Source organism: Rhipicephalus microplus, chromosome 5 (assembly GCF_043290135.1).
Source record: "Rhipicephalus microplus isolate Deutch F79 chromosome 5, USDA_Rmic, whole genome shotgun sequence".
NCBI classification, from domain to species: domain Eukaryota; kingdom Metazoa; phylum Arthropoda; class Arachnida; order Ixodida; family Ixodidae; genus Rhipicephalus; species Rhipicephalus microplus.
In genome coordinates, this window is record NC_134704.1 from 37271382 (window position 1) to 37280452 (window position 9071).

General features: G+C 44.5%; 1 protein-coding gene across 2 annotated transcripts; it reads right to left on the reverse strand.

Annotated features, from left to right (window-relative positions):
• Positions 1–435: 435 nt before the first annotated feature.
• On the reverse strand, positions 436–5546 carry Mic26-27 (MICOS complex subunit 26/27). 2 transcript variants are annotated; one of them, XM_037425743.2, is made up of 9 exons: positions 5311–5546; positions 4789–4913; positions 4254–4379; positions 3928–3982; positions 3755–3850; positions 2640–2786; positions 1238–1374; positions 1059–1096; positions 436–544 (listed from the first exon to the last, which is right to left on the reverse strand). In XM_037425743.2, the coding sequence occupies exons 2-8, from the start codon at positions 4882–4884 to the stop codon at positions 1085–1087; spliced, it is 669 nt and encodes a 222-aa protein (XP_037281640.2). In that variant the 5' UTR covers positions 4885–4913; positions 5311–5546; the 3' UTR covers positions 436–544; positions 1059–1084. The 2 variants fall into 2 exon arrangements, with proteins under 2 accessions (XP_037281640.2, XP_075751333.1); XM_075895218.1 differs by having other exon boundaries at positions 1286–1374; positions 5311–5526.
• Positions 5547–9071: the final 3525 nt, after the last annotated feature.

Below are 9071 nucleotides of genomic sequence, written 5' to 3' on the forward strand. Positions count from 1 at the left end.
CATGAAAATTCTCTAAAGCAATGAAAAATCATTGGATGGAAGATGGGATTCACTGAAGCCTACAGAGTGTTGCTGGAGCCAGTGGTTCGACAAGTGGTCATGCTGCCTAAAAGAAGAGATAACCATTTATCAAAACTTTGGCTTCAGCGACACATCATATTCTACGAACTTCACATCACCTCAAGCTTCCGTCTTATTCAAAAGTTCCCTGAAGGTCCTCAAGGGGCAGATTTGTTGATATGCTTACATGGCCAAAAGGTGGTCAAATTTAGTGTTCGCAACACTGGTGGCTGATAAACATCAGGCACAGTTTGGCGTTCGTCACTTCTGACCTCAACTGAAGCAAACGGCAGCTGCATGGTCATTGCTACTGCTGTTTAAACTAATCAACCCAATTATGGAAAACAGAAAGGAAGAAAAGGACACTACTTCTACTAAGGCTTTCAGGTTACATTTATTGCATTGACCTAAATTTCTTTTGAAGATTAACCAAGAGTCCATCCTAATGGCTTGAAAAGCATCCTGCTGGTTTGACAGTCAGCACCTGCATTTCACAAACAACAAATTATCAAGAGCATCAGAACAGCAGGTATAAACTAAGCATCCATCACAAGGAGAATTCTATGGTGTTGCCAAAGAGAATAATTTATTTAAAAAAGTTCCTTGAAGCTCGCCTCATTCATAATATGGCCACGACATAATGAATAAACTCACCTTCAGTGTAGCTAGTGGACACATTAGCAGATGTTATATATATTAAATTGCTATGATGCAAAATGACATTAATGTGCCATTTGCCATGGCTACGAAGGAAGCCCCATCCCCCTGAATGCCAAGTTCATGCATGGGTCACAGCCAAAATTTGGTAAGTTGACTTTTCATTCACTGTCACTTCCATTTCCACTTCAATTACTAATAAAATTTATTTCTCCTATGCTTTCTCTGGCTTAATTTTCTGTTTCTTTTTTAAAATTTTTTATACAGTTCAATGCGCCATGAAATTATGACCTATATTTAAGGAGAGTATGAATTCCATCAGAGTGCAAACTCATACTTGCCTTGAGTGCTCCAACAGGCGATGGTATTATGAGCTCTTCTGTAAAAAAACAAACAGGATGGAAGACGACCATTACAACAAGCAACAACCTTCGTGATCACTTACAACACTTACGAGGAACTTGCAGCCTACCATAAACAAAAGCACGGCAGCAATTAAGCATGGAACTGAAGTATTTACCGATTCTGGATCGGCCAGCCTGAAACCGTAATACTGAACGTCACTCACTTGCTGGCCCACTTGGTCGATGGTCTTCGCAGAGAAGTCCGGCAGCTTTGGAAGCTGCACTTTCGAAAACAGGTCGTTCAGGTCATGGCCTGCACGGAAGTTTAAAAAAGTCTTATCAGCACATAAATAATAATGAATCAACTGTCCCTGATCAATGCACACTTCCATACATCAGGCAATGCATGACCGATGTATGACAATACATTGGGATGGCTTGTTGGACAAGTTTGTACATATAGTCCAGCTAAGGAAATACCAGCAGCACCAACAAAAAGCAGAAGGAAACGAGACAATAAAAAAGAGACAAGAACAAGATGGATCTTAGATGCATCCTGTCCCTTTTTTTTTTATTCTTGTCTTGGTTCCTTCTGCTTCACTTTGGTGCTACTGGTATTCGCTTACCAAGAGTATGACCAAACATCATACGAAAGAGGACAGAAAAAACATGCATTGACAATGCAATGGAACATAAGCGGCCAACAGCCACAGCACAGACTCTAAAGACAGGTAAAAAACCACACATCAATCATTGCATTTGCCTTTGAAAACTCTACGATTGCCTCTTTTTTATCAATAAGATTATGTTCCAATGACAGCACACACGTCATTTGTGTCTTGGAAGTACAGTGCACATGGCAATAAAGCAAGGAAGGGCAAGTAAATAACAATAAAAGGCAGATAACATACTCTTGTGTGGAGCAAATACACCTATAGGGGGTGTACATGTTTTCAGAATGCAGCCAGTTTTACGGCAACTGCTGACACTCATTTTACACCATGAGGATACCCTTTTGATAAGAGAAACAGGCTGCACCCAGAGATGAAGGAAACAGGCTACTCCCCAGCTGTGCTACTTCATATACACCAAAGAAATGGATAAAACGGATGTATTAAAATAATAAACCTTTAGAAGGCAGATATTGTATTTTTGAGCACTTTAAATGAATGCTTTGAATATATTTTCCCTTTTTGCTTACAGTAATACGTCCACCTCATCCTTGCACTCCTGTCATCACCAGTTTCAACCACAGTAGACTTTCAGTAAATGAAAATCTGTTAAATGGAACTACTGCTTAAACGGAACAATTGCCTCTGCAATGCTTAGTTTCGGTCTTGTACTCTGCACCCATATTCACCTCTCAGTAAACGGAACTCCTGTTAAGTGGAACACATTTCCCGGTCACTTCAAGTTCCGTTTAGTGAGAGTTTACTGTATTAAGTGATGCAACATGAATACAGAGGGAACATCACGTTGAATACAAAACAAAGCTATTAATTTGTATATTACATTAGGTGGATCTTAGTAATAATCTTTCATTATCTTTTTCCCACTGAACAAGAATATTTTTCTTGCCTGTGGCCTGTTTCACAGCAGCAGCAGCCTGGTCCCGTGCAACGACCAGGTAGTCCTGGGAGAACTTCTTGGCTTCCTTGGGGTAGCATGCAGCAGCAGCCACAGTAGCCCCCACACTTCCGTAGATCAGCTTCTTGAATATTCCTCCTAGAAAAAAAAAAAAACACAACTTATGAAAATCAAAGTTAAACATTAGCTTGTGCTCATGCTACCTCCGCTACAAAGGAAGTTTAGCCCTTCCCAGTCCTTAACATCCACACACAACGCTAACCCGTCCGGTCCATAACTTTAAACTTGTTTCAGGGGTCGTGCAAAAACACACTGGCATAGCCAGACAGAGAGCAATATATTAAATTTTTTTTCTCCATTATTTTTTATACATGTCCTTCAAAGACACTTTGAAATTGAGCTGCACTGCTTAGAGGTTTGACTCTGGAGTTTCTGGGACATGTAGACACATGCATTAAGGGGTGCTGTGTTTTGTGTTGTCTTCATCAACGTTGCTATCCGAGCACTCATGCGATGCACTTTCTTCATCATCAGATAAGCTTTCTGTTCCCTGGAGTCATCATCACTTTCTACAAAGTCAAGAGAACCAGTCCCAGACGGTTCCCAACCACAGACCACAAAGGGTTCATGCGCTAAATTTAAAATTATACAGTACCAGTTGTTCAAAGGTGTTTCTGCGGAGACAAGAAAAGAAATTGAATTTTCCGCATGATACATACTACATTTTAGGAAAACAATAGCAGCATTAATATCTTTACTGTATTTAGCTAATTTATACCTATACCTTTTTAATCAAAAATGGACCTTAATATCGCATGCGCGTTAGATTCAAGTTGAGACGCTTGAACTGTCCCCTAGCTGTATTTTTGTTTTTGGGTCCTGTAAGTTAGGTGCACGTTGAAACCAGGGGCACCTTGGAATCGGGTAAGTATGGTAATTCATGACCTAAAAAGACGGAAATGTGGGGCAGCATAGCAAGTACAGAAAGAACACTGGTTACTTTAGCAACTGATGATACTGTTGATACAGAACAGTCCCATAGTGGAGGCATTACATACAAGTTGTCAGTCATCACAGCCATTCCACTGCAAACTGTGACACTTTACCTCTGGCTCCAAGAATAATGCCCGTGAGGCCTCCCAAGGATATGGCCATGGCTCTGGCTACCATGTTTTCCTCCATCGTCACATACTCATAGCTCGCTGAAAGTGAAAAGTCGACATAAATAAATGTCATTTCTCATCCGCCTCCTGCAAAATCAAAGGAGACAAGTACTCACACTTCGAATGTTCAACAGCAGTTGTGTATATTTCTCCAGCCCTTTCAGTAACTGACTGCAATGAAAGAACACAAAAGAATATTTCAGGCACAACTGGTTTTATCTTGTTGCATGCAAGTTCCACAGAAGAAGCAGTGCTTACTGAAATGTATGGCTGAAATAAAATATGTCAAGACATCTTAGTGTGTAACTACAACTGATGTGAACGTCAGTGGTAGTATTTTGAACAAGACCGCTAGGTATGAAACACCTCGGCAAAACTTACATGCCTAAGTAATGAAAATGCCAGTAATAAATGCATCGACAACAACTTTTTGAAGTCTCACCTCAACAACACTGTAGTAGGGGCTCACGCTTGTCCTCACGTAACGAACTGCATTTTCAACTTGACCGGGAGGCTCTTCTACAAGCTCGTACTCAACATTTTGCGACGGGCAGCTATACAGCGGCAACTGTAAGAGAATTTAAAAAAAAGGGGGGTTAGCAGTAATGCACGTCTCAATGCACTTGTCAACAGAGGTTGTTTACCCATTACAGTGGCGTGCTTGTGCTGACACATTTACCAACATAAATAACCGTAGATAATTGCAAAGAAAAAGCGAATGTTACAGAACGAACAAACGACTGGAATCATAGAGTGGTGAGCAGTCTACGAGTATCGAAACACAGAATATGGTGCATTGCAGTTAGAACGCGCAGCAGTGAAGCTTTAAGTATGTTGTCTCAAAAGACCGTAGGTATTTGCTCGCTTGCTTCAAGAAATGTTTCTACTTAAAAAGAAAAAAAATCGGGACAAGCGAATGCGGGGAACACCTCAATCACACAAGTGCAGTCAGAAGCCGATCAGAGTGTGGTGCCTACTTCGCTGGGCTTCTTCAACTTCTTTCCACGGCAGCACGGCTTGCAGGCCGGTTTCTTCTCCTCAGCGGGAGCTGCCTCGTGAGCTTTGGCGTCCATAATATTACGAGGCTCGACCGTCCATGAATCTGCGCAGTAGACGTGCATGCGTTTACCCAGTGGTATACAAACACGCGTTTTCAAGGGCAAACGGACAAACCGGTTGTCTAATTTAGTTTAGTTCTATATATTGTGAAAGGCGTGTGTACTCTTTTATTTTCATTCGGCAACGTCTGTTTTCAGGGGGCGAAGTTCATTAATTGGCATGTGTAAAGCACGAAAGGTTGACATAACTGAGTGCAAAGAAAAACACGCGGATGCTGCACACAGCTTTGCACGAATGACATCAAGGGTGCGGTCATTTAGATGGTCAGCCTTATGCAACCAGAAATGATTCACTGCAGCTGAGACTGAATGGCAAGTAATTGAACCAACAAGAATACATGAAAGGCAGCAGTAGTTTAATGCTGCAATCGTACTACTTACGAAAAGCCCGATGCAGAAATCGCCGGCCGAAAGCAGCCCGGAAAAAAACTGAAAATACTCGTGGTGTCGATGACGCTACCAATGTGTCGTCGCGCGTGCTGGGACCGCTTTCGGTTTGCAGCGATCCCGTCGGGTTCGCGTCAGCGCATACTCTGCGATCGCATTACGAGAAGCGCAATCTCATTACGGCCTGCAGCATTAATATGAGCAAAGCGGTTGGAATTAGGCTGTTTACGCGTGGACCACACATCGCAGGCGAAGCAGGCTGCCAAAAATGATTTTAGTGCAAACGTTTTTTTCTTTCGATATTTCCCTCTATTAAGCTCCTTTGCGAAAGTTCAACACAGAAAAAACGATATTCGCTCATCCACTCCACTGTTTTGAATGCAGTAGTTTCGATTCATTACGTGCGCGCACGCGCGTGTGTGCGTTTGTGTGCGTGTGTATGTCACACATACAATATGCGTGACGAAATCGACAGCTACGCGTTCCAGTGGTTCCTCCACGAGGAACCACGTCGTTTATTTGGAAGAACTATCATCGTCAAATGAAAGCCGACCAGCGGCAAGCCTTTGAGTTCGCGATAGTGTAGTGCCCGCCGTCACCATGGACAGGCATGCGCATCATGGTCGGCAGCTCTGCACACATATGCATACTTGTCCGTGGTGATAAGTGGACGGCGCACTATACGATTGCGAAGACTTGCCGCTGTTCCGGTTTTAACACTGATAGTACATGTCGCCAATTAAGGGCCAAACCTCATAAGCGCGAAAATGCACGCGACAGCGAGAAGCGACGCGACGTAGATCGGCTTCGCGCGATCAGTCGCTAGCGCAGGCAAACCTCATTCACGCGACGGCTTCGGCGAGCGAATTCCACTGTTGCTGGCATGAGGCCGTCTACTCGCACCAAGAAAACCGCGTAGCCAGCGATATGCAATTTAAAAATAAAATATATTGTTGTGTAATGAAACGGAAAGGGTTTATTATTGCCTTGCAGCACTTTTTATATGCACATGCGTAATAAACATTGCGTTATTTCTTGTTGCGCATACGTGACTCGGGCAGGGTCACGTGCATCTATGTAGTCTTTGTATTTTCCGGTTTTTCGCTATGGGCTGCTTGAGCCCAGCACTTCCGGGCGATGAGCGACGGTTTACAAATTTGGAGAACCGAGTGATCGCGCGAAATCAAGCACGCGACACGTCGCGCGAACGCCCTGTTTCGTCGCTCATAGCATCGCTCGTCGCTGTCGCGTGCATTTTCGCGCTTATGAGGTTTGCTCTTAAGTTTGGTCACCCACGTATCGAAATTTATGACATTCTCCATCCGTAAAGTGATTACTTCAAAAGCTAACAAATAACTCCTAAGACCTAATACAAAAGCCTTACACCATTTTGTCTCTCAAATAATCAAAGGATCTCTTTACGGCCTTTTCATCACACTCCTCATTTTCCGGTAGTAATCAAGCTTCTTTTCAATACACTAAAGTGTGAGGTGAAGCCCCCATTAGTGCTTTTTTTTAGGATTTTTTAGAAAGCTGTGCTATTCCCAATAATAATGGCGCGAGACGCATTGAAGCACGCAATACGTTTACGCCAGCATACTTTCCAAAGCAACAACGATTATTCATGTGCCAGTTCCTTGGTGGCTGGTGCTTCAATGCAAGTCATGGCCGACCTAAATGATGAAATGACAAATCAATCATCATTGCTGATCATGTTTATATTTGTTCTCGTCCACCCAGACGGGTCTTTTGTTGAAGCGAGAAGGCAAAAAGTAGTCATACAGTGTGCGTTTCTTTTTTTATATAATCACATGTTGTATAACGCGGTCTATCCTCTTTCTTGTCCGCCCCGCCGCGGTGGTCTAGTGGCTAAGGTACTCGGCTTCTGACCCGCAGGTCACGGGTTCAAATCCCAACTGCGGCGGCTGCATTTCCGATGGAGGCGGAAATGTTGTAGGCCCGTGTGCTCAGATTTGGGTGCACGTTAGAGAACCCCAGGTGGTCGAAATTTCCGGAGCCCTCCTTTACGGCGTCCCTCATAATCATATGGTGGTTTTGTGACGTTAAACCCCACAAAATCAATCAATCAATATTTTCCTATTCTTTTTCTATGAGTGTCTCTTTTACTTCCCGACCGCTTACCATTGAATATTTCCGTTTACATTGGATCCAAGACCCAAATGCTCATCTAACGTCCTTAAAGTAGCGTTCTTAACATTTGCACGTTTACCACTGCCATATGCTCTTCCCGCCATGAATATTTAATCCGCATGTTAGAGGTTACCCAAGATCGAGCTACTCGACTTATTTCTCGTGAATATAACTACCAGTCAAGCATGACACAAATAATACATTTCCCTTCAGACTCTTGATAGTCGACATGATAACAATCCCGTCATTGTTCCATAGATAATCTTACAAGAAAACGTATATTTACAGATATTTACAACGATTACACGCGATCACAATGCCTGGCGCACTGGCGGGCTGGAACCAGTCTCTATCCACTTCGTAGTCTTCCCTTTTAGCCAGGGACCCTCTACCACTTTATGCCCCAATCCCACTACTGCCTTGTGGCACTACCCCGCGGCGTTAAAGCGCCGACCCGGCGCTTGTCACGAAAGGGGAGTGTTGGGTGACACATAAGGCTTCAGTCTTACGACGTGCACAACAGTGGATGGTGGTGGCATTGAGTGCGCTTCGTCGACGACTCGCTGTATCTCGTAGGTGAGGTTGCTGATCTTGCGAAGGACTTTGTATGGTCCGTCATAGCGAAATAAAAGTTTTTCGGAGAGGCCGATGTGACGACATAAGGTCCACAAGAGTACGAGAGAACCTGGTGCATACGAAACTTCACGGTGGTGACGATCGTATCGATCTTTCTGAGAGGCTTGAGAAAGCATGAGTCGTTCTCGGGCAATCTGTCGTGCTGCGTCGGCTCGCTCTATGGCATCGCGGACGTATGTGACAGGGGAGCTTGAACCAGCGGGAAGGAGTGTATCAAGAGGCAGAGAGGGTTCCCGTCCATAAAGAAGGTAGAACGGGGAATAGCCTGCTGTGTCATGTCTGGAGGAGTTGTAAGCGAAGGTGACGTAGGGTAACGTTGCGTCCCAGTCACGGTGGTCTGGAGAAACATACATTGACAACATGTCCGTGATAGTGCGATTCAGGCGCTCTGTAAGTCCATTAGTTTGTGGATGGTATGCCGTTGTGAACTTGTGGTTCGTGGAACAGGAACGTACGATATCCTGGACGACGCGAGATAAAAAGTATCGGCCTTGGTCAGTAACGAGCTGTCGAGGAGCGCCGTGATGCAATATGATGTCATGTAGCAGAAAGTCGGCGACATCGGTAGCGCAGCTGGTTGGAAGAGCGCGGGTGATCGCATAACGTGTCGCGTAGTCGGTCGCCACGGCAACCCATTTGTTCCCGGATGCAGAAGTGGGAAATGGCCCGAGAAGGTCGAGCCCTACGCGGTAGAATGGTTCAGCAGGGATCTCAATAGGGTTAAGAAGGCCAGCTGGAAGCGATGTTGGTCGTTTTCGACGTTTACAAAGGTCGCAGCTGGCAACATACTTTTGCACCGAGCGATATAGGCGTGGCCAGAAAAAACGGCGCCGGACGCGATCATAAGTGCGAGTGACTCCCAGGTGACCAGCGGCAGGTTCATCGTGAAGCTGTCGGAGAACATCTACACGCAAATGGGAAGGCACGACGAGAAGGCGGTCAGGGCCGTTAGGGCGCATGTTGTGGCG